The sequence below is a fragment of the Gossypium hirsutum genome, chromosome D10 (assembly GCF_007990345.1).
Source record: "Gossypium hirsutum isolate 1008001.06 chromosome D10, Gossypium_hirsutum_v2.1, whole genome shotgun sequence".
Taxonomy (NCBI): domain Eukaryota; kingdom Viridiplantae; phylum Streptophyta; class Magnoliopsida; order Malvales; family Malvaceae; genus Gossypium; species Gossypium hirsutum.
Genome location: NC_053446.1, coordinates 158261 through 185965, shown reverse-complemented (window position 1 = coordinate 185965; position 27705 = coordinate 158261). Strand labels below are relative to the sequence as shown.

General features: G+C 32.1%; 5 protein-coding genes across 6 annotated transcripts; 3 read left to right on the top strand and 2 right to left on the bottom strand.

Annotated features, from left to right (window-relative positions):
• The first annotated feature begins 793 nt into the window (after nucleotides 1-793).
• On the top strand, nucleotides 794-5050 carry LOC107930405 (uncharacterized). 2 transcript variants are annotated; one of them, XM_041102616.1, is made up of 5 exons: nucleotides 1420-2087; nucleotides 2199-2682; nucleotides 3509-3913; nucleotides 4028-4233; nucleotides 4656-5050. In XM_041102616.1, the coding sequence occupies exons 2-5, from the start codon at nucleotides 2220-2222 to the stop codon at nucleotides 4911-4913; spliced, it is 1332 nt and encodes a 443-aa protein (XP_040958550.1). In that variant the 5' UTR covers nucleotides 1420-2087; nucleotides 2199-2219; the 3' UTR covers nucleotides 4914-5050. The 2 variants fall into 2 exon arrangements, with proteins under 2 accessions (XP_016717552.2, XP_040958550.1); XM_016862063.2 differs by having other exon boundaries at nucleotides 794-2682.
• A 3623-nt stretch (nucleotides 5051-8673) lies between these two features.
• Nucleotides 8674-9439, top strand: LOC107930348 (auxin-responsive protein SAUR72). The gene has a single exon (XM_016861976.2). It carries the CDS (start codon nucleotides 8776-8778, stop codon nucleotides 9304-9306), a length of 531 nt encoding a protein of 176 aa, XP_016717465.2. The 5' UTR covers nucleotides 8674-8775; the 3' UTR covers nucleotides 9307-9439.
• Nucleotides 9440-9806: 367 nt separating this feature from the next.
• Nucleotides 9807-12783, bottom strand: LOC107930302 (F-box protein At5g07610). Its single transcript, XM_016861923.2, has 2 exons — nucleotides 12569-12783; nucleotides 9807-11000 (listed from the first exon to the last, which is right to left on the bottom strand). Exon 2 carries the CDS (start codon nucleotides 10973-10975, stop codon nucleotides 9854-9856), a length of 1122 nt encoding a protein of 373 aa, XP_016717412.2. The 5' UTR covers nucleotides 10976-11000; nucleotides 12569-12783; the 3' UTR covers nucleotides 9807-9853.
• Nucleotides 12784-14401: 1618 nt separating this feature from the next.
• Nucleotides 14402-23034, bottom strand: LOC107930386 (pyrophosphate-energized membrane proton pump 3). Its single transcript, XM_016862036.2, is given in 17 exon segments — nucleotides 14402-14838; nucleotides 15192-15411; nucleotides 16306-16417; nucleotides 16817-16972; nucleotides 17258-17422; nucleotides 17529-17966; nucleotides 18086-18273; nucleotides 18865-18985; nucleotides 19639-19811; nucleotides 20202-20334; nucleotides 20408-20517; nucleotides 20520-20554; nucleotides 20648-20799; nucleotides 21045-21248; nucleotides 21898-22125; nucleotides 22203-22267; nucleotides 22846-23034. Coding segments are annotated over 15 exon segments (2406 nt in total). The 5' UTR covers nucleotides 21997-22125; nucleotides 22203-22267; nucleotides 22846-23034; the 3' UTR covers nucleotides 14402-14738.
• Nucleotides 23035-24602: 1568 nt separating this feature from the next.
• On the top strand, nucleotides 24603-26988 carry LOC107930342 (pollen receptor-like kinase 4; the record flags this gene model as incomplete). The annotated part of the gene is made up of 3 exons (XM_016861971.2): nucleotides 24603-25248; nucleotides 25446-26042; nucleotides 26408-26988. Coding segments are annotated over exons 1-3 (1824 nt in total), but the record flags the coding sequence as incomplete, so codon positions are not given.
• Nucleotides 26989-27705: the final 717 nt, after the last annotated feature.

Here is a 27705-nt window from a genome sequence, read left to right as displayed (position 1 = left end):
GCCCAGATATATGTCATGTTCATTTTGATTACATTTTATTAATTAATGTTTTATAATTAATAAAATCAAACCATTATCATTTTTTCCTAATTAAATTAAATCAAGTTATATATACTATTTTAATTTTGAATTTCATATTACGGATACATTCTTAGCATGCTTTCCAGGCCATTGATTTTAGGCCATTGATTTTCGGGGTTGAATTTTAATTTTTTTTATAAAATGCCTATTTTTTTAAAATTTTTAATTTTTAAATTGGAAGAAAAATGTTATTAAGTAAAAGGTTTTCTTTATTAAAATAGGTAAATAATTTATGTATGTTAGATTAAAGAATAGATTAATTTTTGTTAAAAATTTTATTTATTTTTACAATTAAAAAATTATTTTTGTAATAAATATGAGATACAAATGGACGTAAATTTTAATAGGAATGATCAATTTGTTCTTTAATTTAATTTATAAAGGTTAATTTATCTATTTTTAAGTAAAAAAAATATAAAATTTTTATTGAAAAAAAAGATTAAATGCATTTCGATTCAAGAATTTTAATTTAGTAATAAAAAGATATTTTTATTTAAATTTTAATTATAAAAATTAGTATTATGCTTTTAGTTTTTTTTTTAAAAAAGGGTAAATTTAAGCTGCGGGGGCTATGGTCAGATCTAAATCCGAGAGATCTAAATGCGAGGGATCGGATGGAAGGGAAAAAGACGAAAAATATATATAATAAAAATAGATTATAAAAAAGGAGAAATAATAATAAAACTAATAAAAGAGAGGGTAGATTTGGCGGGACATTGGTTTAATGCAGAGAGGATGAGTGCTTTTCTTTCTTATTTCTGACAATATTCTCTGTCCATGCTTACTGTGTTTTCCTTTGGGTTTCGTGCTCTCTTCTTTATTTTTTCACGTTTTCTAAATTACTAATTTTTATTTCCACCAATTCTATTACTTTTTATGTGAGATTTTAAAGTATGAAAATTTTGGGAATTCAAAAATTCAAATTCAAAGTTTTTATTTAATAGGTGGAAAATTAATTTTTTTAAATTCATACTTCTTACACAATCTCACTATTTTTTAATAGTCATTTTTTTCTATATATTTATAAATAAAATAAGAAAAAAAAGGTGTATCGAGATTAGGTTGTTGAAAAAAAAGTACTATTTAAAAAAAACTCTTTTTCATCTTCAAAATGTAATTTTTAAAATATAAAACGTTATGGATGTAACAGATTTTTATCAAGTTTTAAATATTTAATATTTTGAAAATTCAAATAATGTCTCTATTCCTTATAAAAAAATGTTTATGTTTAAATTTAATTAATATTTCTAAGCACTCATTACTATAGTATTTTCCTTTAACCATTATTTAAATAGAGTTTTTCATAGTTCCCAACATATCACTGTTATCGACTCATCAGTCAGCAGTGGTCTAAGTAAAGTCTTTTGTCTTTCCTCGGAAGAACTGACAATTATTATAATCATAGATTATTAATTCATATTATTTGGATTTTAATTTTTTTGCAAATTCAAATTGTTTTTATTAAGTAAATCCCACTGCTTTGCGCATTTCTTGTGGAGTATTTTTAGTGTTTTTATTTTTAAAAATACATTAACGGAAAATGAGCTTTTTCAAAAAGAAAACCCTTAACTCTAGTTGATTTTTGGTTTCTTTTTTAAGGATCTTTTGTGTTGGGTGTGACTTTGTGGGATTTTTCTCTCTCTCTCTCTTTTTTTTTATATCTGCAATGTCGGTTACACAAAAAAAAATCTCTCTTTCTTTTTAGTAAATGCTAAAATAGAAGAGCAAAAAACTTGTGAATCATTATTGTAAATGCTCTTTCTGGGGTTTTAGTTAAAAAAGAACCCCATTTTTGAAAGATCATTGGGGTTTTTTTTTTAATGGTTTAATGGTTGATTCTAAAAGAAATGCACTTTCAAGGGCCTTTCTTTTTTGTTTCACTTTCTGCTGAAGTGATTGTTTTTTTTTTGTAGGGGAAATGACTGCTTTTTTTACTGTTTTAAAGCTTTTGATTATGTATAAACTACATTGAAAGCTGTTGTTTCAGTTCATCTTTAGTGTTTAAGGTGAGATCTTCATGATTTTCAGTGTATCAAATGCTTGCTTGAAATATTTCAAAGGGTCTGAATTTTTTTAGCTATTAAAGAACAATTTTGTGTCTCAATTTGGATCCAAAGAAAAAAAATATTTTTTAGGAGATGGATTTCTTGAAAGTTAAGAAGTTTAGGAAAGCTCATAAGCCAGACCCTGAAAAGGATTTGGAGAATATCAATGATAGTGGTGGTGGTTGCGGCGGCGGCGGCGGCGGCGGCGGTTCTGATGGTGGTGGTGACAATGATGTGAAGAAATCATCCAAAGTTGACAATGGTGTTGAAGTTGAGGATGATGATGATGATGATTTTATAACCAATGAAGTGAAAAGGAGATTAAAAGAACTTAGAAAAAACAGTTTTATGGTACTGATTCCTGAGGAGGAAGAAGAAGAGTTGTACACCGAGGATGACGGAGAGGAGGCTGGTGGTGAGACGTGCTCCAGTGAATGGAGGGATGTCGAAGCCGAAGGTCGACAATGGTGGGGTGGATTCGATGCTGTTTACGAGAAGTATTGCGAGCGTATGTTGTTCTACGATAAGATGATTGCACAACAGCTCAAGGAAGCTGGTAAAGTGTTACTTGCGTTGTTGAATTTTACATCGAATTTGCGAATCATACGAGCTTTTAATGCTTTTAGTGCTGCATTACTTGTTTACATTGTGTTGCATACTAGCATGATGAACAATTTTAGGAGGTTGACTTGTATAAGGTCTTACCGTGATTTGGGTTTCGTAAATGTTATCAATCATCTGTTTGTGATGTAAGTTCCCGATAAAAAGTTCAAATTAGTGAACCGAATGAGCTTGTGAAGGATGCAAACAAGATAAGAGTATCAGATTATTGACTATTGACTATTGAGCAGGAAGTAGGGCCGTGATTCCGGGTTCATATATGTCATTGGTCATTTGCTTGTGGTATGAGTCTCAGTCAAGTTACTAGAGAGAAAAATATTGTTCAAACTAGTGAACCGAATTAGACACCCCTAGCTGTATGTCATCCCTGTATGTTGCCATATACGCCAGTTCTGTCCTTTGAAGCCTGTTAGAGCTCTCTTCAACCTGCTCATGGCTAGATCGATCGGTTTCCTTAAGACCAAGCATATTTGCTGTTTATTGATGTTAGTAAAATGGGATGTTGTACTGTCCGAATAATCATATATCTGTTTTAGATGCAATTAATGATGAAAATGTTTGGCTGACAGTGATGGTTCTCGTGTTGCTGCCTCTTAGTTTATGAGGTTTTGTTTTTTTTCTTAGTTGCTAAAGTACTACATATTTGGATTATTGGTGCTTAAACTGTTTTTTCTCATCGTTGTTAACGGTTGTAGAGGTGTTTCTTTTTTTCGAAAATTCCCACTGTTTTTTGAGTCTTTGGGTTTTCTATTGTCTTATAGGCTCCTCAAATCCTTCAACTCCATCCCCGAAATCTGAAAATAAGAAACTTCGGTCCCCCTTGAGTTGCCTTTTCTTGAAGAAGATCGAAGAACCTGATGAAGAAGCCGAGCAACTACAACAGTCTATTAATAACCCGTATCAGGATCTCGAAACAGCATATGTTGCTCAATTTTGCTTAACATGGGAGGCGCTTCATTGCCAATACTCGCAACTCAGTCAGATAGTTTTGTGCCAACCTGAGAATCCCATCTGTTACAACCACAGTGCTCAGCAACTTCAACAATTTCAGGTCTTATTACAAAGGTTTATCGAAAATGAACCTTTTCAGGATGGTCCGAGGTCAGAAATCTATGCCCGAGCTCGAAATATTTTACCTAAGCTTCTTCAAATTCCAAACATTCAAGGTAAATCTTCAATGATCGGTCCTTGAATGAAGAATCTTTTGTGGCCTAGTATCTGTTTTTCAGTTTTACGGAATCCGGAAGTACTTAGATGGATTGTTTCCATTTGTTTTTCAGGTTCAGATCGGAAGGAAAAGGTGGAAGAAGAATCGGATTATTCGGTCCTTGCCCCGGATATCATCCAGATTATTGAGTCCACAATCTTGGTATTCCGACTTTTTTTAAAAATGGACAATAAAAAACATGGTAGTTTTCGTAACTTGTTTGGAAACCAGAACCCAATGGCTACCCCTCTTCAACAAGTTCAATCTTTATTAGAGAAGGTACATTTCTATCTCAACTTTTTATGTTACTTGATATGGATGTATCAGATATGAGTATGGGTATATCTCGGTATGTACCAATGATCGTTTGGACATAGATATGGGATATGACCCTCCAAAGGCTCCAAAAGGCGGAAGTACTAATAACAAATTGAGCATACTCGTCTCAGATACTGGTCACACTTGAATTCGAGCAATGTAGCAGTAATATTCATCTACTATATTACTATTGCACTCTTGTTTGCTACTTGCATATCACACTTGGCACTATTTGGACATGTTTGTGTTCTTTTGTCCGCATGTTTTGTCTTAAAAGATAAGCAATCTTATTCGGAAAAGCATGTCCTTATCAACCTTAACTTGGGACCATTACTTGATGTTCAACAACTGTTTTTTTTTTTTTTTGCCATTTCTATCTGCAGAAAGGTGCAAAGCTGAAGGAGCTGTGTAAGAAACGGAAAGGATGGAAAAAGAATACGTGGCCAATATCGCACGAGGATGTTCCGTTGTTGTTTGGGCTTATTGACCTTAAAATAATATCAAGGGTTCTTCGGATGGGAAGGATAAGTAAAGAGGAGTTGTTTTGGTGTGAAGAGAAGATGAAAAAGCTTCATTTTTGTGATGGGAAATTGGAGAGAGACCCTTCACCCATACTTTTCCCTGTTTTGATGAAAGGTTAGGTGGTGTAAAGCTATGTTACTTTTTCCCTTGTTTTGATGCACAGTTTGCTACTGATTTTCTCTTGGTTGCAACTCAATTCGACTTTTATGTTATTCGGATTTGGAAGTAGATATGATATGGACTTACGTTATTTGGATTTGAGGGTCAGTTAGTGTTGCTGTTTACGAGTAAACTGGTTTAAGGGTCGGGTTACAAAAGTTTGTTTGTGAGGGTTTTAATGGAGGTTAATGGTTGACTCTAAAAGAAATGCACTGTTGAAGGGGTTTATCTTTAACTAGTTTTCCAAGGAAGATGATACATTAAACTTCAATTATTGTGGCATCAAATTTGAGATAATACATGATGCAATATGTACCCATAAAATAATGCACTTACTGCGAGGCTACACCCATTCTATCAAATGATATTGGTAGTGGTAAAAGCTCCTGTCTCTGTACGTTAGAAGTGATCATCTCTTCATCAACAACCTTCAGAAGGCCCTGGTGTCATTTTCAATGAAGCAAAGGCTCCAATGCCCCAATGGTTGTAGGACTTTTGAGGGCCCAATATTGTTCTCGATGAAGCCTCTTAAGGCCCCAAAGTTATGTCCTATTCCTGCGTGGGTTTACCAAGCTCTTAGTGCCTTATCGTGCGTGGCCTTTTAAGGCTTTAATGGATAACATTACAATACGCCAAGTAAGATAGAGTATTTTTAAGCAAATCATGAAATTGATATAAGTTTATCTATGTGGGAACAGCAAGGCCACGTAAGCAAAAGCAGAAAAAAAAAAGAAGCAACAGCAAAAATGGACAGAAGGTATTGAAGACAACATTTCATTTCATTTCTATTCTTTTGGATTTCACTGGACAAATCCTTTAATTGGAGAGTTCATTAATATCTATTCTTGCGGAATTCATTTATTCAGATAAATTTTTTTATGGAGAGTTCATTATATATCTATTCTTACGTAGTTCACTCATTTATTTATTTCACCTGGTTAGTCGAATTTCTTAAGAGGAGAGTTTATTATATATCTATCTAAGTTATTTAGGCGTGCCATTTTAAGAGAGAATCTCATTATATGTTTACTTACTTTCTTAAGTAAGACTTAAAATAAAACGAAAATAATATTTATTTTTTAAAAATTTTAACACCCTAAATCATTCAAATTAATTGAGTCAAGAAAATAAAAAAAATGAAATTATTACTTTGAGATCCTGATCAAACTTTTTAAATTTAAAAAATTAAATTAAATCTGTAAATTCTACGTATCACATACATAAATAATAATAGAATTTGATTTTGTTTTTTACAATAGAAATAAAGTATCGAATCCCAAAATTTATTATAGGCAGCAATCATAGGGTTGGCGGATCAATCAACCAAATTATCAGATCATCACATGTCCCACTCAATCACTCTTCCTATCTATTTTAATGCCATGCCATGCAACTCTATGTATTGTATCATTTCCATACCAATATTTAAAATTTATTTCCAATACGTTCTGATTTCCAACTCTATGTAGTTCTATATACAGCAAGATTTGGATATCCGAATAAAGTTTGGTGAGCAAAAATTTTCGATTTGGATTTTTTGTTATCGACTAAAATTTGTAAAACTATATTAAACGCAATTGTTTTTAAATATTATTTATTTAAAAATATTTAAAATAATTGAGATAAAAATTTAATGAATTTGGGAACAAAAATTGTGATATCTCAAAATTATGCATTAATTTTGATTTAATGTGTAATATCATACATAAATTTTAATTTGACATAAATTCTATAGTTATAATTAAATTTTCACATAGCATATTAACACTTAGAACATTATTTTGGTTAACATTACTAAACTAAAAAATAAATAAGTAAATTTTAATATTTTCACACAATTAAATTAAATTTCTACTTGTATAATGATAAAAAGCGTGCATTTTTGTTGTTGTTGTGAGTGTTAAAGAAATCGAGGTGTGATTACAATAATATTTATGATAAAATAATTTATAATATCTAGAAATGATTTAAGCAAATGAAATAGAAGTTGAGATGTATAATCATGTGACCTCCCCAATTCACATGTCGTACATTATTACGTGATTGCATTTGTCGTAAATATTGTCTGCCATGTGAATTTATTTTATTTTATTTACCCGTTCTGGAAGGCCGAGATTGGCTATTTTCCATGGAACATCTTCCAAAGTCCTCACCTTTACTCTATGATAAAAATAAAAATATTTTAATTTTACCACTAAAAATAATAATTTACATATTTTATGATTAGGTAATGTTCAAATTTATGAATATAATCATAAGCTGCAATGATTTGATTTCACAATAATTGAAAAAGAAAAAAAAAGTCTATAATTGGTTTGCACCTACATCAACAAAATACCCCTTTCTTCTAATTTTGGAAATTTTCCATACAATTTTAATCATTGAAATGTCCCATCCCTTATATTTTAATAAATTGATGGGTTTTTTTTTATGTTAAGAGTTTAGGAAAAATAATAAAAAATGTTATTTTTCATTCGCAGTTGAAATACAAATAAAATATTTCATTTGTATTTCAAAATATATTATTATCTGAACTGATTTAATTAAGTTTATAATATAGAGATTAAATTAATAGTAGTAATTCAATTATGTACTTTCTAGATGAGCTAAAAAAAGTAGCATCATGATTAACAAAAGAAAGTTTCTTTACTTAGAAAAAAAGTACATTTGATGTACATAAATAATTAAAAATAGGGTGTTTGTCAACTTGGTTAATTAATGGAGTGGGATTTACACATGGAATTTCTTGAGTTTCTAATTATTACACATACCAAGACAAATGAAATGGATTTATTTTCTGGGGACTGTTGACACCAGATTCCACTTGTATTAAATTAACACCCTTTTGCATGTGAATCTGATGCAGGATATATAATACTTGCAACATTTAATCATTTTATTAATAATCTGTTTTATTTTTATTAAAAAATAGACATGCTAAGTTTTAACTGAAATAACAGATTTACTCTTCTATCTATTAAGCAAAATACAATCTAATATCCTAATATTTTTTCCACCAATAATGGACCATAAATTCAGGTTAGTCAAATCAATAATTTATATAATTATTGAGTATATAAAAAAAGCATTATTCAGTGTAATAATAAATGACCTGCACTGCTTAGTTTTTTTGTTTAAATTCTTATTGATATTAAATAATAAATAAATTTAACATAATGTTATCACTATAAATTTAAAAGAGCTACTCATTAACTAACCATTTACTCCTATTATTTTCTCTCAAGAGAAATAATAAAAATAAAAATAAATTACGTGGAAAGACTCAAAAGTTACATATAAAATATTGAACCGACCATAAACGAAGAGATGGTTTGACTTGGGCACCTTTGACTCTAAATTATCAACTTTTTCCTCTGTTCTTTTTCTAATGAAAAACTTAATTAAATATTAAATGTTTTATTAATAAAAAATCATTATATTAACGCTCCCCTTAATCGCTTTTTATATAAATTCATTTATGATAACTCAATTTTTACGAGTCACTAATAATATTATTAAATTAATATAAATTTACGTTAATATATTGTATAATTCAGTACAAAACTAAAATTTATTTTTTATATTTATAATTACACTGAATTAAAATTAATGTAAATTTACATTATTTCTTCTTCTATATAATATAATAATAACCTCGTAACTAGCATTAACCGACCTAATTACTACATGCATTAATTTAGAAATAAAAATTATTGCTAAACTCCTCTCTTTAATGGAGCTTGCTTGTGTATATATATCAAGTCACACCTTTCATTGGAAATACGTTGAACAGTTTTATATTCTTTTTGGCATAGTGTTTTAATGGATTCAAAAAAGTCCAACAAGATCCGAGAGATCGTTAGGCTTCAACAACTCCTCAAGAAATGGAAAAAATTAGCAAATAACAATGCCATCACCACCAACAGTAGTTGCACCACCACTAGTAGCAGCACCGGAAGTGGAAGCCGGAGCATGAAGTTCCTAAAGAGAACACTATCATTCACAGACGTTTCATCGCTGACGACGTCATCGCCTCCGAAAGGGTTCTTAGCAGTGAGTGTGGGTGAAGAACGGAAACGGTTCGTGATCCCGACGGAGTATTTGGGTCATCAAGCGTTTAGGGTTTTACTTAGAAAAGCTGAAGAAGAGTTTGGGTTTCAACAAGAAGGTGTGTTAAGGATCCCTTGTGAAGTGTCAGTGTTTGAGAAGATACTGGAAATGGTGGAACTTAAAAAGGATGCGATGTTTTTGCATGAATTTGGATTCAATGTGGATGCTGATATGATTGCTTCTTGTTGTTCACCAGATGCTGAGTTAACACCTTCTTCTCATCAACCTCAGACGTGTAGATGAACTCCATGCAATTACCAAAGAAATGTAAAACAATGTCTTTTTTGTACTAAAAGAATTAACAAAATCTCTTCTTTTACCTTTGATTTTGTAGAGGGAAATTACATTTGAATAAGAAAAATTGATTTTCTTCTAATAATTATCCATGATATACAACTCTATCACTCTTCTTCAATATATCAACATAAAAATCATTCATTTAGTGAATACCAACCATTATAATATTTGTTGTAAATCATGGATGCCAAATTAAAAACATCTTTTTGTTGAGAAGCCATTTTTACAAAAATTAAAATGTGATTGCATCATTATATTAAATTATATTTTTCGTCGTCTTTAAAAGTCCTTTTTGAAACTAAATTATGATTTTACCATGTATTATTTTATAAGTCTAAGGATCTAAAATACAATTTTCCCATATATATAAAAAACACAACAATATTTGTCGATTGATATGAATGTAGGATTGATTTGAAACTTTACAACGTAAATGCAATGGCTAATTTATTAAAATGTAAATTATATTAAAAAAAAGTTAAAGCCAAAAAGTTCAAAGATAAAAGAAAGTGTTTGTATAAGGATAAACTCCCTCCCAGGAATACCATAATCCTAGCCCTGAATCCACATGATTATTTGTCTGAAGATCCATGAAACTATAATCTCTAAGTTTAAATGAGACAAACTCACCTGGAACATGAATCACTATGAATGACTCATCTACATCTTCTATATGATTATGAACAATATGTAAGATCGATAACCGGTTAGCCCTTTCTATGGCCTGACATCGCCTCGCTACTTGATCAAGATTTAGATGGTACTTGACAAACCAACCAGAATAGTCGGCTTTCATCTCCATTATGTTGAATCCAGCAGTAAGAGGACCGTAGGCTTCGACTAGAAGTAAATGACCTCCTGATTCTCCAAAATATCCCGGCTTTCGTTGTGTTGGAGGCATTGGCATTGTTAGCATAAGTTCTGTTTCAGGGTTGAATCGAAGTGCCAAATTTCCCATGCCAATCCAATGTAATGAACCGTTCCAGAAGACTCCTCGGTTGAACAACATATCTTCGTCTGGAACAGTGAATGGTTTACCTGAGGGTTTCCATGAGCCTGTGACAGGACTGTATATCTTTATCTGGCGATGATTTTTCGATAAATACGAATCACAAATGGAAACAATCTTGTAATGAGGTGATCTGTTAGGATCATATGCAATGCTAATGCCAAATACAGTTCTGCATTCAAGATTCGGCAGGGGAAAATACTGTTTGGTAGTAGGTTTACAGATGTAGTATTTGCGATCTTCTTCTCCACATCGGAAACTGCTGCATATGAGAAGCCCGTTGCAAGAATGTTGTATACAAACACCTTTATCATCTTCTATGAAAGAGAGAGATGGTTTAGGAGCAGCATCTACTCGTCCTTCACAAGGAAAGAACAACAATTTCGAATGCAGCTCAAGGTACAAGAATTTCTGTAGGAAGAACCCTGAGATATTGTACTGAGGGTTTCGCAGCGAATAATTCAACTTGAAAATGGGGTCCGAGATGAGAGTATTCCACCATTTGCAGACACATTTGCATCCCACCAAATCCTTCAATGGTAGCCTCAGTAAAATATCACTCATTACATCATTGTTGTTCATTTTTGGGGCTTTGCTATAACACATGGCTGAAACTAAAATCGAATTCCTTCTGTAATAAGAAGAAAAAAATCATAAAATATGATACCCAAAATCTGATAAAAATAGCTTACAAATGAACAAATATTAACAAGATGATGATCACTTAGATATCAAAAACACAAAATTACTTGTTTTTGACAGTATTGATTCTGAAAGCAACCAATATATAAAATTTGATGCAGCTCGTATTTCATCCAAAGGAAAAACTATTGAGAAATTATATAGGAAAGTTCGGTCAATCTGAATGTTTCCTAATGTTTTTCTGAAAGTAATTTCATGAGAAGTTTGAGGAAAATTTCATACACACACAAATATATTAACGTGCTATGGTGCTCCGACTCTATTTTGCTTAAATTATCCGTGTAGTGATAAGCTTATCTTCAATGTTATGGAGAATAGTCAAAGGGTCATGACTCAGACTTGAGGCAGCTTCCCAGTTCTTGCCTTTGAGCTTTCCAAAGAAATTTCTTGTTCTTAATTTTGTCTTTACCAAGGAAATTTCAAAACTGGATTGGAATGTTTTTGCTAACATTTTAATCTAACTTACTATTCATACAAAAACTAATAGAAAAAAATTACCCAATCGCGGGTAAAAGTAACATAGAGGCCACTATACTAAGAGTCAGATTGCATTTTTGCTCCCTTTACTAAAAAAAAGAGCAAATTAGTCACTGTACATTAGATCAAAAAGTAAACCGGTCTTTTTTGTTAAAAATTTCATCCATAGTTACTATTAAAATTGGCATGGTTGACAAAATAACTAGATAATTACTTGTGACATGTCACATGTGCCTCATGGTGATGTACAGGGTCCAGTTTTTAACAGTAAAAATAAAAATAAATGGTTAAAAATAAGACTACAAATAACTCAAGATTTAGTCTAAGAGAGTAACAGATGGTTACAGAGAAAAAACTATGGAGTGACAAATTCGGAAATGATAATAAGTAGAATTAAGATCCAAAAACAGCAAAACTAAATTTGTGCTAAAATCAATTGATGATAGATAGAGAAACTCGAATTTCAAATTCAATACAAAACTACAAGCAGGCCAGAATTGAATACAAAAGAGAAAACTATTACATGACAAGATCAAATGTGATAACAGGAAAAATTATTATACAAAAGGAGAACCTTGCGTTAAAATAAATTGATAATAGATAGAGAAACCGAAATTCAATTCCACTTTAATCGACTTGGATAACAAGCTACATCAAATTCTAAAAAAGGCAATAGGCAGAATTAATATGCAAAATACAATAAAAATTAAAACTTGTGCAAAAACCAACTGAAAAAAGATAGAGAAACCCAAATTCAACACTGAGTTACGAGAAACGGAACATTTAATGGACAAATGCTTATGCAAGAACAACAAAACAAAAGGGGGTAAAACCAATTGATGATCAAAGTCGATATAAGACCACATGCAAATCAAAATCAAATCCGCATAGACAAAAATGCTTCTTTTGACAAATGAGTAGGAACAAATTGAGGAAAAGCCATTAAAAAGTAGACTAAAAAAAGGGAAAAAGAAGAAGCAAGAATAGAAAAGAAACAGAGTGAATCAAACGAAGACTTACAGTTACAGTTGATGTGAAATCCTGTTTTCATCACTGGGGCTGAGAATTATTGCCAAGAAAATAAGAAAGATTGGGAGAATTTTGGGGGGAAATTTTAGGGCGAAATCGAGTTGCAGGTTATCTCACTCTCTTTTTGTATTTATTTTGTTATTGGGTGGTAGTGGGGAAGAGGGGCATACATGCATTTCAGTTACATAAGAGTTCGAAAATTTGGATTCTCACCCCAATTACGGCCCAATTAGCCTTTTTTTTATGGGATTTATAAGTGACTAGTACTGTCGACGCACTTGTATTAGCTTTTATCCAATTGCATTTTGCTTCCTAAATTACTTACTATACATTATAATTTCATTTCATTTTCATTTATAAAAACCCATCCCGTGTTTTATAATTATCTAATTATTTCATCAACCATATCAGTTATAAAATTAGAAATGGATATAATTTTTTATAAAAAAGATCAATTTATTTTTTAACTTAATATACAAGAATTAATTTACTTGTTTTTAAGTAAATGGAACAAAATATAATATGACTCTTAATATAGAGGTCTCTACTATACTTTTACCGATTTTTAAATACGTTTATAAAAGAATTTAATTTATTATCACTATAACTAATAATAATTCAAAAAATATTTAAAAACATATGAAATGATAATAAATTACTATTTTATTATATTACTATTTTTTGACAAAAATAATAATTTAGAAAACTGAAATTTTTTGTGTGTGTAAATTTGATAAAAGCAGGGGATTGTTTGGTTGGTGCACACATTAAAGATGATTTAATTTTTGAAATAAGAATGTTTGTTTTCAATATATTTAATACATTTTAAATTGAATTAAGGGAAAAGAAATCACTAAATGGGCTATAAATAGGAAAATACTAAGGTAAAATTAGTCTGAAAGTTCTTGTACTACGGGTTAAATTACATTTTACCCATTTACTTAAAAATTAGTAAATTAACCCTTTCATATTAGATTAAAAAGCAAACAGATCATATTAGAAGTTTTATTTATGTTTATTGTTAAAAATCAATTCTTATTTGTCAACGTAAGATTCAAGTAATATGCCACATATTATTGTCTGATTATTCCATCAATCACATCAATTTTTAACGGTACAAATAAACAATTTTTAACAAATAAGATCAATTTACTCTTTGATATAATATTTAAAAATTAATTTATCTATTTCTAAATAAAAGATACAAAATGCAATATTACTCATTATTTCTAACATACTTATTAAGGACTGAATTCTAAAATACATGATTACAGATTTTGGAGTTTGGCTTCACGTGAAATGGAAGGTTATTGGTAAAATGTCAGTTAAAGTAGAATATGATGATAATTGATAACAGCAATTCATATAATTATATCAAATTACATTGGAAAAATAATAACAAAATTGCAGGAAATGGAAGCTGAGCTCCATCTTTGTAAGTTATGAATGGATTATTAGACAGTTGGCTATGATGAAATGGTGTAAACAATGTGCCTAATTGCTGCTTGTGTTGATGGCTTGGTTCCAACCAGAGAGCATGAGGGTGTGTCGACCCTGTGTTGCTTTGGTACTTAGCTCAAAACAATGCACTCTCTCAGATCCGTTTTATATTGCGATTACTTGAAGTAAAAACAAACTAGGTTAAAATATAACATAAGTCTCTGTACTTCTCACAAATTTAAAATTTAATCCTTCATTGTTCAGATTTCATAACTCAAATCTAACTGTTTAACATTATTAAAACTGTTAAAATTATTTTGTTAAGTTCAAATTCATTATAACAAATTTAAAATTATTTCTTTTTCAAAATCTCACACCAATAAATTTAAAAAAAAAAACACTTAAACTATCATATTATGGATTTATTACAATAAAAAGTTGGGTGAAAAGTACACTAAACTAGAAAAACCAAAATGGTTTGCACTCTGTTAACCTCTCTTATTTCAGATTAAGCAAATTAAAAAGAACAAGATTTACTGAGGCTATTAATCAGATTCAACACCCATGCCATTGATATTACATCAAAATACCTAACCTCTTTTTCTCTCTCCCTATGTGTGTGTGCAAAATACCTAAGAACTCAAAAGGTAAATAATGGATTAATGGGTGCCGTCTGATTCTACTCAACACAACACAACATAGGATAATGGACATACCCTTTTCATAGAAACACTGGTGCCATAACAAGCGTTATTGTAGCTAGCATTTTAATTAGCACGTGAAGTGACGGTCCAGCCGTATCTTTGAATGGATCTCCAACGCTGCAATCCATGTTCATATATATCATATATCATATATCATATATCATTTACATATACACAGCAGGCAAGGCACTACATCAGAAGGCTTTAATTTTTCCAGATTAAAGCCACTTGAACACAAATAGAGCAAGAACAACAGTTTTAGGTGACAGTTAGGTTGCACAAAGATCCCAGGATCTCCTTAGCGCAATTAGGTTAACATCAAACCTAAGACTCACACAATCTCGTCCATCCCCGGACAAGGCCCTGGCAATGGTCAAGTTTCTCAATGGATCCACTACAAACTTATTGCTCCTATCTCCTAGCACCCCCAACCATTATGAAACGAAGAAAATATAAAGGAAAGAACTTACGTATCTCCGGTAATAGCTGCTTTATGAGAATCACTGCCTTTTCCACCAAGAGCTCCTGTCTCAATAAACTTCTTCGCATTATCCCATGCACCTCCGGCAGTGTTAAGAAAGAGAGCCATTAAAATGCCAGAAACTGTTGCAAACATCAACATAGCAGCTACAACTTTTGCTCCAAGTAGAGGATGTCCAGTATAGTGTCCCAAAACACGGAACAGAAAACCTGCAAATGGTTACATACAAATTACGCAAGTTGAAAGGATTTTTTATTAAGAACAAAATTAATCAATAAAGTAGCACCAAAATGAATGCTTCGATCACCAAAGTACACTAAAGTCAAAAGAAAATCCAAGAATAAAGTTTGATCATCTAATCTCCTTAATTCTTTTTTGGGTAAACTTCTACAGTCTTGACGTGGTTCTAGTGACAACAGCGCTAACAGAATGTGTGATTCAGACAAGAAATCCAGAACTGGAATGCATGGTACTAAAGAAATATTTCAGTGATTCATGGAACTTTTTATAAAAAATTAGATTCAGTTACAACCATACCATAAACAATCAAAAGACTAGGATTGAGATGTAATGCTGCTACCACTATCACTACTACTTCACACCGATAAGTAGGCCTATTCATGGCCAGATGTGCGGCCCTTTTTTTTTTCATTTTTCTGAAACTATAACGGTTCCTAAAAGAATGTGACACATGTCACATTCTTATTGGCAAATCTTTTTGGGAGGTAAACTAGGATAAAAATGATAGTTTAAGTACAAACTAGGGTAAAAATGATAGTTTAAGTACAAACTAGGATAAAAATGATAGTTTAAGTACCAAAGTGGGAAAATGGGTATAATTTAGAGGCTAAATTGTGACTTAAGCTTTGAAAAACCTTGTTCAATGCCCTAATCAGATAGATCAGTCTGACTGAGCTAAGTGGATAGCTCTGTCCTTGGACAGGTCTACATCTAAATATTGAAGCAAAAGTACAAAGAAGGAACACTAGGAAAGGAAGTAGAAAACCTATGAGAAAAAAAAATGATTGTTGAAAACGAGAAATAAGCAAACCAATCCATGATTTGCAAAAGTAAATACTAATCAGCAAAGAGCAGTTACGAACCAACTACTATTGGTGATATGATAGCCAATGCACCAGGCTTTATCATCTCCCTCAAAGATGCCGATGCTACAATAGCAACACAGCGACCATAATCTGGTTTCTCCTTGTAGTCCTGCAGCCAGAATGTCAGAATAAAAGTAAATAATTTCACATAAAGAGAAAAAAATGAGAGAAATAACAGTATGCAAAGCATTAATTTATAGCAAAGTTCCAATTACTCTTTAATTTGTTTGTGTTGGAGCTTAATGACAAGAAAAACGATAACACATAAATTTTCATCTCTCTTCACATCCCTCCTAATTTTGAAATTTTTGACGAGGCAAAAACCTTCAAAAATTGAGTTCTGGAAGAAAGACTTCAATTGCATATTTGCTCTCCGTTCATTTTTCTCGTGATTCTTCCATACAACAAGAAATACTTTATAATTTTTCTCCATTGCATTTAACATATAATTTGAGAAAGCTAAAGGATAAAGTAGACCAAAGAAAAAAAAATCAGAAACTTAACCCACCATGATACCAGGCCTCTCAATAAATTGTCTTCTTACTTCCTTAACAACCTCCTGAGCCGTTCGACCAACTGCAGAACAGGCCCATGCACTAAACAAGAATATAAGCATAGATCCCAACAATCCACCAACAAAAACCTCAGGAATTGCAATATCGACCTACAAGTTGATCAAAAACTGCAAATATTAGGAAAATAATGAAAGACTTTGCAGAATAACAAACATCCAACTCCGTGGTTGCCACTTTTGCTACATCTTTTCACTGTTATTCTTTTGGTTTCTCAGAAAATCCAATTTAAACACAATTATTATGCCCATAAGTAAAACCATGCATTTTCCTTTTTTCAGAAAGATTGCTTCCCCCTTTTTCAGAAGTAAAACAGAAGTGGCAAAAGTGATAAACCAAAGAGAATCTTCACAAAGGAGAAATATAGCAACACAGACCTGTTTAAAAGATTCATTAGCAAAAGATGCAACCTCGTCCATATATGCACTAAACAGAAGGAAAGAAGCAAGTGCTGCAGATCCAATGGCAAAACCTTTGGTGGTAGCTTTTGTCGTGTTCCCAACAGCATCAAGAACATCTGTAATCTCTCGTACACTCTCTGGCTGTACAAGACATCAACATTCAACAGCCAACTTAAATCATCTGAAAAGAAGAAATAGCAATACGCAGATTCGTAACAGGAAAATATGGAGAACCAATATATCGAACCTGCTGACTCATCTCTACAATTCCACCAGCATTATCAGCTATTGGGCCAAACATATCCATCGTTAAGATATAAGCAGCAGTGCTGAGCATTCCCATTGTTGCTACAGCTGTGCCAAACAACCCACCATTTGGACTTCCTGTTTCGTCCACCAGTCCTGAGGTGTGACCCAGCCAAAAAGCAGAAATAATAGATACACTTATCACAAGAACAGGAAGAGCGGTCGACTCCAGTCCCAGACTGACTCCAGCAATAATGTTAGTCCCATGCCCCGTGGAGCTAGAAAGAGCTAATGTGCGTACAGGCTCATGCTTGTAGTCAGTGTAATATTTGGTTATCCAGACAAAAACATAAGCTGTAATAATTCCAACCAGCCCACACAAGGCAAAGTTCAACCATGCAGAAGGTGCTTGTTCAGTATAAAGCAACCACCGAGTAGACTGCAATAATTTCGAAAAAAGAACAAGTCTTGAATGAGATTTCAATCAAAACAAAGGTATAAAAATGACTAGATTTCAATAGTTTCAGCATTGAGTTGCAGGAGTAGATGATATATTACCCCACCAAATGTCAGTACAGCCAAAACTATTGTAACAGAGTATCCTTTCTGAAGGATTGCCATTGGATCCTCTATTGGAGCTTTCACACTGGAGTCACGAGTACTCCTAATTGAAAGTATTCCAATTGATGATATCACCAGGTCAAATGAGTGCACAACAAGAGGAAACAGAATGAAGCCGGATGGGTCTGCATAAGTATCAAAGATGAGACCACAGCAAAAGAAATAGAGAGCCCACTCAACATAAAGAATACACCAAAGCCAAAGCGATATGTAATGAAAAAAATAAATAAAAAAGAATTGAACTTCCAACAGAGAAGGAGACTGTTTCATGCTGTCTCAGTTATAGATTTATGCAGGTGAACCCTTGGTGTACGGGCATGCTATCAAAACCAACAAACTTAGTTCTAACACCATAAGGATGCATACTTCTGTATACCTGCTTTTTGAAAAGGTTGGTTTGAAAACTAAAGCTATCGGAAAATGTTGAAATGAAGATACTTCTGTATACATGCTAGAGGCATATTTTAGTTTATTTCTCTTCACTATGTTAGCTAAAAAGATACAACAGGACACAAGAAAACTTAACTATCTCATCAAAGTGCAGATTCCAATTGGCTTAAACTTTCATCTCAATTCATTGTAAACTATCAAAAAGAATAAAAAGATATAAATTCTATTCTCTGCAGCTGTCATAGTTATAAAATAGGAAATTTCACAACAGGCAGCAGTATAAATATGTTACAACTACATCAAAATTAGTGGGGGCTTGTACTTGCCTTCAATTTTACAACGCTGAGCCATTGTTCCACCAAGAATCATTGCACTAATTATCTCTGCTGCAATGCTTTCAAAAAGATCTGCACCTCGAGCAGCGCAATCGCCAACATTGTCTCCAACCTTCAGTGCAAAAGGAACATTCAAGTTTCAAACAGAACCGCTGATAGAATGTTTGACAACTAAACGTAAAAATAAAGATAAAGCATAAGCATTGTTGCAGTAAATTTCTAATTTTTCCAATACTCTTATGCCCTACATATGTTCAGTCCACTTCCAGCTTTGAACTTCATTTGAAGAATAATTAACATATTTTTCATATGGATTATTTTTCTCTGAAACTATTGTACTTTTATGGCAAGGCAATATAGACTTCGAAACAAACATGAAAGAAAAGTTTTCAGCTTTTTCTCTCAAATTTGTGCATTTGAATATCAGAAATGCTTTAAAATCACATGCAAGGTCCAGTATAAATATATTCCGCTATAACATGCATACGTTTTGCTATCACAATTAAATATTGAACAAACTCAAAATTCCTTTTAAAAGAACTGCTTCACATGAAATATAACAACCATAAACCTTCCGTCCAGAGCATAAATGAACAAAACATTTCAGCATAAAAAAAAGGAAATTACATGAAATATAAACTAGCTTCACATGCTCATTTTCAAGCTCAGACTATAACAATATATAACATGAGAATAAAACGACGTTACTTCAGACTCCAAATGGTTAGCTATATCTTAAACATTAAGTGTGAAAATTTTAAGTACCAAATCTGCAATTACTGCCGGATTTCTAGGATCATCTTCAGGTATTCCCTGTTCTACTTTTCCAACAAGATCTGCCCCAACATCAGCTGCTTTTGTATATATCCCACCACCCAACTGAGCAAACAGGGCAACAAATGAAGCTCCAAAACCATATCCCACAAGAAGGAGAGGCACTGAAAGAAAATAAACAAAATCAATCAAGGAATCACCGGTAGAGTTGTTCTGAAAAAATGATACTGCTAGCCTGAGGTGCACAAGAATAATAAGTTAAGTCTAAAACCCAATGCTTAGCTACCTAATCCTATGCCCACTCTTAATGAACTTACAAAGCAGTAACGTATCTTAGATAGCCAAAAGAAATAATTACTATCCACTTAAAACAAAAAAACCAACAGATTCATGCTCATACAATTTATCAACATTTGGCCAAGAGAAGTCAAACATTCAACATGATTTCAGTATCCATTGATTGATGGAAAAGGTAGGAACCATGTAATAGGGAGATCCATTTGCATAAAATGCAATTATACATAAATTAGTGAACGAGGAAATTAATTACATACAATCTGTAACCTTCATCGAACCAGGTGAATCCACTCCCAACCAAACATAAAATGTTGCATAAAGGATAGCTATACCAATCACAGCCATACCAACTACCACCAAGGCAGAAAAACCACCAGCACGGACAGCTACCTGCATGTGATGTTTGCAGTTAGTATTTAAGTCCGTAAGTACTCAAAATAAGTGAAATTTAAGATGATACAACCTGCAAGGCCTCCCTTGCAGACCGTCTTGCTGCACTGGAGACACGGACATTTGCACGAACTGATACCCACATCCCAACATAGCCAGCGACACCTGAACATAGAGCCCCAGAAGAAATGCAGCAACAGTGATATATGCAGATGTTACCCTGCATCAGCAAGTAAAAGAATAAATAAATTTGTCACAAGGATAAAGAAAGAAATAGAATGTGCTTTTACATAATCTTCATACATATAATCACCTTCCTATGCCTGAGGATTCTTGTTGAGGAGTTGTACTGCGAAACAAATATATGCCAAGAATCACCAGAGCTAGCAAAATTGCCATCTTGGAGATAGTACCATACTGTGTCCTGAAGAAACCTTCTGCTCCATCACGTATAGCCTCTGATATCTAGAAAGTAAAAATGATACGCTCAGTACCATGGTGTGAGGAGGTTGCTAAAAAATAATAATTTCTCAGTTGCATTTCAAGGGTTAACAAGAAGATTATGACTGATGAAAAAAAACTACTCTCTTTTGAAGAACCATTGACGAAAGAGCAAATATTGTGAACAAATTATTTAAAAAAAGCTAGAGAAGGATTTGATAAATTATGACTGAATTCTTTTTTTTTTTTTAATCTTGAGAGAGCTTTACCTGAGCCATCTCTGGAGGCCCTTCATCCTTGGAAAGGACCCACTTTGTAAGATATATAGACAAAAGGAAGCTGATGATGCAAACTGAGAAGACAAAAACAATGATTGGAGAAGTACTTGCTCCAATGTAAAAGACATATCCAAAGCCCAAAAGGAGAAGTATAACAAGAATACGAACATTTATTCCCATGAGAATTCGAAAAATCTGCAGAAAGGAACTAGTCAATTACAGTAGGTACAAAGTGTGTCCCAGAATGGGGAAGAGACAGATTAAAATATGCCCATCCAGATTTAAAAAAAAAAAAAAAAAACAGAAGAAGCAATGAACAGAATTCTCCATAAATCCTGCCTACAGGGACTGCATCTAAGGTTATTTTTCTGACTAAAATATTAGTGCACATTTCATTAACCTATTTGCCTGACTCTGCCAGTACCAGTCAAACAGCCATTCACATCAGTTTAGCAGTGTCTGTGTAGCCCATGATAAACTTCTTTTCTAATTTTAGTCTAAGCCCCAAAAACTTTAAGAATGGAGGCTTGTCTATCATGTAAAATTCCAGAACACCACAGCTAGGTAATGACAAGGCATATAGCTAAAATACTCTTAATATATGGCAATATTCAATTATTCCAATATCCAATTAGACAATTAAGATCATCAATTCATGCTAAGCTAATTCCTCTTTTCTAAAATAGTTAAACTAGGCATAGGTCAAATCAAATAATGGATCAAAGGAATTACTAAAATGACAGAAAGGGAAAATAAGAGAGAAAAAAGAAGACACAGCTAAAAACTCAAAGTTCATACTCATTTACAACAAACAAATCACACACTAAGACAACAAGGTCCTTACCAAAGGAGTATAAGGCTTGCTACGCATGTTGGGGAAAGTCCTTGGTCTATCCTGGTAAGGCCCCAAACTGCCATTCTCAACGTCATCTACAATCATCATGGTGCTGGCAAGTTCACACTCAAGGCAACAGGTAAAGAGTTATATTTCCAGGTTTGGGGCAAACTCCCCCTGAACTTGGTTGATGAATTTGAATGCTCTAATTTCTCCAGCCAAAGACTATAATTTCACCTGAGATGTTACAGTATAATAAACTTATTAAAAAACTGCTGCACTTTTAGGTTCAATAGATTCTACTCTTGCTTTACCTCCGGAATTCTAGTTTCTGTAAAATAATTTTAGGTCAAGGAAGTTCGGATACCAGCTGATTTTCCTGCTAAAGGTCAAACGAAACATTTATCATTTAAACTTAAAATTAATAAAATAAGAAAACAGACATAAATTATCAACACAGAGAGTTAGTTAAATTCGAACCAAGCACAAACTCCCAGCACTTAGATGAAGTAAAATAATATCTCATTAGTGAATAAGCCACTTTCTGGCGGCTAAATGGAAACAGAGTTCTTATTTCAATTAAAGAATAACCAAGTCCTTTGACATAGTGAAAGCTAATTAATAAATACAAAAGGAAGCGCACATGAATAACGATATTTTCTGTTTTCATCCCATTGTGGACCTCCGGACTACAATTACACTAGAAAAAATGCAATCAATGGGAAAAAACGATAGTCCAATCAAAGCAACCACTAAAATTTCAAATTTCTCAGGTTCCGAACAGTTCTTGTTCCCGACAATTCCATCAACAAAACGATGAAAATGAAGTAAGCTCCTAATAACCATAAGAACATAAGATCCAAAGCCAAAACCTCAGATTCAGATCATTACATAAATTGATCCTCAAATACACCAATTAGATCTATAAGAAATTAACCAAAAAAAAAATACACATACCGATTTCAATTGCCGCCGCGAAACCAAGTAACCGCCATTTACAAACAAGAATGCGTTAAAGCTTTGAAGCTCTCCATCTCTCTGTAACCGCGGAATTTTGCAGAAATTTTGTAGAAAGAGAGACAATTGTAGACTTTTCACGAGGGAATATTTCTTTTTTATTTTTTTGGTGTGTAATTTGGGTTTAAAGTTTTTTTCTCCTTAAACAATTTGTTTTATAATGTGGTGTCAGCACTGCCAATAAATTACGTACACATAAGCTGTTATTGAATGCTATTTGGCAATTAGTAGTTTTTCTGGCATATTGATTTTTTTACCCTCCAATTTTATGAAAATATTTATTTTAGTCCTTTATTTAATTTTTTTTATTTTTTTAATCCTTAAACTTATATTTTTTAATAGATAAAAAAGTTAACTTTTGTTTACTTTACTAAACACATGTCAGTATTAAAGTATGTGGTGCCTCTTAGGTGCAAGTAACGTCGTTTTCCTGCTTTGAGTGTGGGGTATTAGAGATTCAGACTCTTGAACAATGGTGTATGAAGGAGTTGGTTCCGGTGCGGGTGGGTCCATTGTCGTTTTGGTTGGGGAGTTCCCATTTTCCACACAAAACATGTCAAAAATAATATACTGGATTTAAAAATATTCAAGTGTGATTACAAGGACAAAACACCCATTCTTTCAATTACAAATTCATTTTTTCTTTTTAAAAAGCACATAGAAATGAGGCAGCTGGTTTGCTTGGATCCTAGGAAAATATTGCACTTATTTTAATCTTCCAATATAATATAATGTTGTATTTTCTTTTTCTTTTTGAAATCTCACTCATGTATTATATTTTTATTTTGTTTGCTATTATTTTTTTCATTTGATTAAGCTAATAAAAGTTTAGAAAAAAGTTAAATATATTGACTTAATATTTTTAATTTAATTAATGATCTATAATGAAATTTTAATTGACTAGAATTTATCGCATTTACTAGTGAAAACTGTATTTTATTTTCAAAATAATATTATATTGTAAAATAAAAATAAGAAAGTAAATTTTAAAAAAGTAATTGTCTTTTCTTAAGAATACTTCGCAATGAAAATTATAAAAATTAAGAAGGGGAGAATAAATAGACACACCATAAGATTAGTATAAACTATAAATGGAATATGATATATCACGTTTAAAGTTAGAAATTTTTGTAGGAATTGAAATTAAATTTTAATTTTAATTTTAATTTTAATCATTTATATTTTATAATTTTTAAAGAATTAAATTAAATTATTATTTTTAAGGAGTTTAAAGTATAATTTTACTTTTACTTATTTAAAATTTTAAGAGGACGTTGACAAATTTTTTTTTAGGGCCTGACCTAGTTACGCCACTTATATGACATATAAAAATCATTGGGATGGATAGTTCTTAACTCCCAACTTTTTTTTTTCATAAATCGTAAATTCATGTATATTAAGTATAAGGATTTTGCTTTAGCTTTTTATTCTTTAATAGTTTAAACCTCCCTAACGTAGAGTGAACAATCAAAGGTTGTCCTTATATTTCTCCTAACCCATATGCATATAGTTTTAGTTAAATTTTAACAAATAGAAATAGTTCCTCACTAACTTCTATTATTGTCATTTTTCACTCCAACTTACAGAACCAACCCAAAGATAAAGAGTTCATGCATTAATCTAAAAATTCAATATTGTTGATTTATTATATAGAGCAATAATTTTTACTTAGTCCTTTCACCTTTGAGATGATGAAGATGACAATATTGGGGAGTCGCATTGCAATTCTCTCTTTATGGTCATTGGGCATTGTCTCATTAGGTGATATGGGTGATACTGAAAATCTTTTGAAATTCAAGGACTCATTAGCAAATCCTTCATCTCTTAGGAATTGGAATGCTTCCACTAGTCCATGTAAAGGAAGCATGGCAAATTGGATTGGTGTGATTTGCGTTAAGAATAAAATATGGGGTTTACAATTGGAAAATATGAACTTACGAGGATTGGTGAATATTCAAATTCTCGACAAATTACCTACGTTACGTATTATAAGCCTCATGAACAATGATTTCGAAGGCATAATGGTTAATATACGGAAATTGGAAGCATTGAAGGCATTGTATTTATCGAATAATCGTTTTCATGGTGAGATTCCTGGTGATGCATTCGAGGGTATGAGATCATTAAAAAAAGTATTTTTGGCTAATAATGTTTTTTCGGGTAAAATTCCATCCTCCTTAACGGTGTTACCTAACCTTGTGATATTGAGACTAGAAGGGAATCAATTTGAGGGTCATATACCTGATTTTAAGCAAGAATTGAAGGTGGTGTGCTTGGCTAATAATAAATTGGAAGGTCCTATCCCTAAAAGCTTAAGCCGTATGAGTGCAACCATGTTCTCGGGTAACTATTAATTTTACACATTATAAATATTTGTTTTTTTTATTACAAGAGAATAAACAAATTCCAAAACCCAATTTTGCTTTCACAAAGTTTGCACTAATTATTTTTAGAAAAATGTGAAGTTATTGAATATCAAATATATTCTCAATCCCTATACTCTTTCAAACTTTTAAAATTTAGTCCCTTTCATTTTGCAGGCAACAAGAATTTATGTGGGAAACCATTACAAGCATGCACTTCCTCTCCACCTAGACCTCCTCCTTCGTCAAAAGAAAAAACACTATCTTCAGTAAAAATAGCATTGATTGTGTTATCCACAGCATTACTATTACTCATCATAGCAATACTCATTCTATTCCTGACTTGGAGGACCCATACAGAGTCTCAAAAAGCAAACGTGGTGAATGAGGCAAAAAGGGTATCTAAAAGTGGGAGCATGGTGAAGGCAGCAGGTTTCGACCATGGATCGACATTGATGTTCTTAAGAGACGGTGCCCAAAGGTTCGATCTACAAGACTTGTTAAAGGCATCGGCTGAGGTACTTGGGAGTGGGAATTTGGGGGCATCGTATAAGGTTGAAATGGAGAAAGATGACGGGGTTGTTGTTGCAGTGGTGAAAAGGTATAAACAAATGAATAATGCAGGGAAAGACGAGTTTTATGAACATATGACGAGGTTGGGGAAGTTGAATCATAAAAACTTGTTGCCTCTTATGGCTTATCATTATATGAAAGAGGAGAAATTGTTGATTTCTCAATACACCGATAATGGTAGCTTGGCTACTCACCTTCATGGTAATCTTTCTTTTCCTATACCTCTTTATTAAAAGATATAATGTTGCTCAATTTCTTGTTTTGCTCCTTCTATTATGCTTAGCTTTGGGATTTTGTTCCTATATTTTAATTTGGCATCTGCTTTTCTTTATTTTATAATGTATAGCTAACTATATCTGCTTAAAATGTTACTAAATTATGTCAATTATTGGGAAAGTACCTGTAAGGTACCTCTATTATTAGATGCATCAGTTTAGTCTCTTGATTGTTAAAAAGAATCAAATAAGGTCAAATCTTTATAGTACATAGTAAAGGGACCAAAACCACAATTTAACCTATAGTTTTTTTCACGTACTTGCTAACTGATATTCATTGTTTTCTTCCAGGCAACCCTTGTGAAGATAAACCAGGTCTTAGTTGGCAAACTCGACTGAAGATCATAAAAGGTATAGCTAGGGGTTTAAGTCATCTATACAAGGAGTTACCCACCTTAATACTACCCCATGGCAATTTAAAATCATCCAACGTACTTTTAGACCACACATTTAAGCCATTGATGTGTGATTATGGGTTAACACCATTGATCAACCAAGAACAAGTTCACATGTTCATGGCTGCTTACAAATCACCAGAATATGCTCTAAAAGGTCGTGTTAGTAAGAAAACCGACGTGTGGTGTTTAGGGATATTGATTTTAGAGCTGTTAACGGGTAAGTTGCCAGAGAACTATGTGCAGCCAAAGTATAATAGTAAAGCAAATTTAGGCAGTTGGGTGAAAGAGAAAATGAGCAGTGAATCAGTGTTTGATGATGGGTTATTGGGAACAAAGGATGATAAAAGGGATGAAGTTATGAGTGTTTTAAAGATTGGGTTAAAGTGTTGTGAAGAGGATTTGAATAAAAGACCTGAGTTGAAACAAGTGGTGCAAGAGATTGAACAATTGGGTGATGATGAAGATGAAGACGAAGATGATGATGATGATGATGATGATGATGAGTTTTGTTCTACTATATGTGAAGTGAATGCAAGTATATGCAGCGAAAAATGTGAAAGATGAATGGTTAGTTTTTATGGACTAAATTGAATATATGAATATTTTAAGGATTTTTTTGTGTTGTAATTGTTGGGATGGGAAATGATATAGTGTAAATGTAAAATTGGAAACGTGTGCTAGCTAGTTATGTGCATCAAATTCTTGTAAATTCATGAGAAGCTTAGTAGGGCTAATAAACAATGTGGTTTATGCATTCTACATTTCAAAGTAATTTTTGAACTTATTTCAAATTTCTAAAATTTTAAGAGGATTTGAATATAAATATTATATAATAATTAATTTTAAAAATATTATAATGTGAAAATTAAAAAATATATTATAATATAAATTTGATTGGATTTATTTAATATATTATGTAATATATACCATATAAAAATTAATTTTAAAATAATTTATAATACTAAATATTTAAAGAAAATATGCTAAGTTGCGCATGTTGAAATTTTAATAAAATTTAAATTATAAATACAAACTTTTTTTTTGTATATAAAAGAATGTTGGTGAATCTAAAACAGGTTTGGATTAATTATTTATAAATATAGGTAAATTTAAGTAAAATTTAATATTTATATTTAAGTTAAGCTAAACTTGGCAAACATGAAATACAATAACACTATATATTAACCTAAA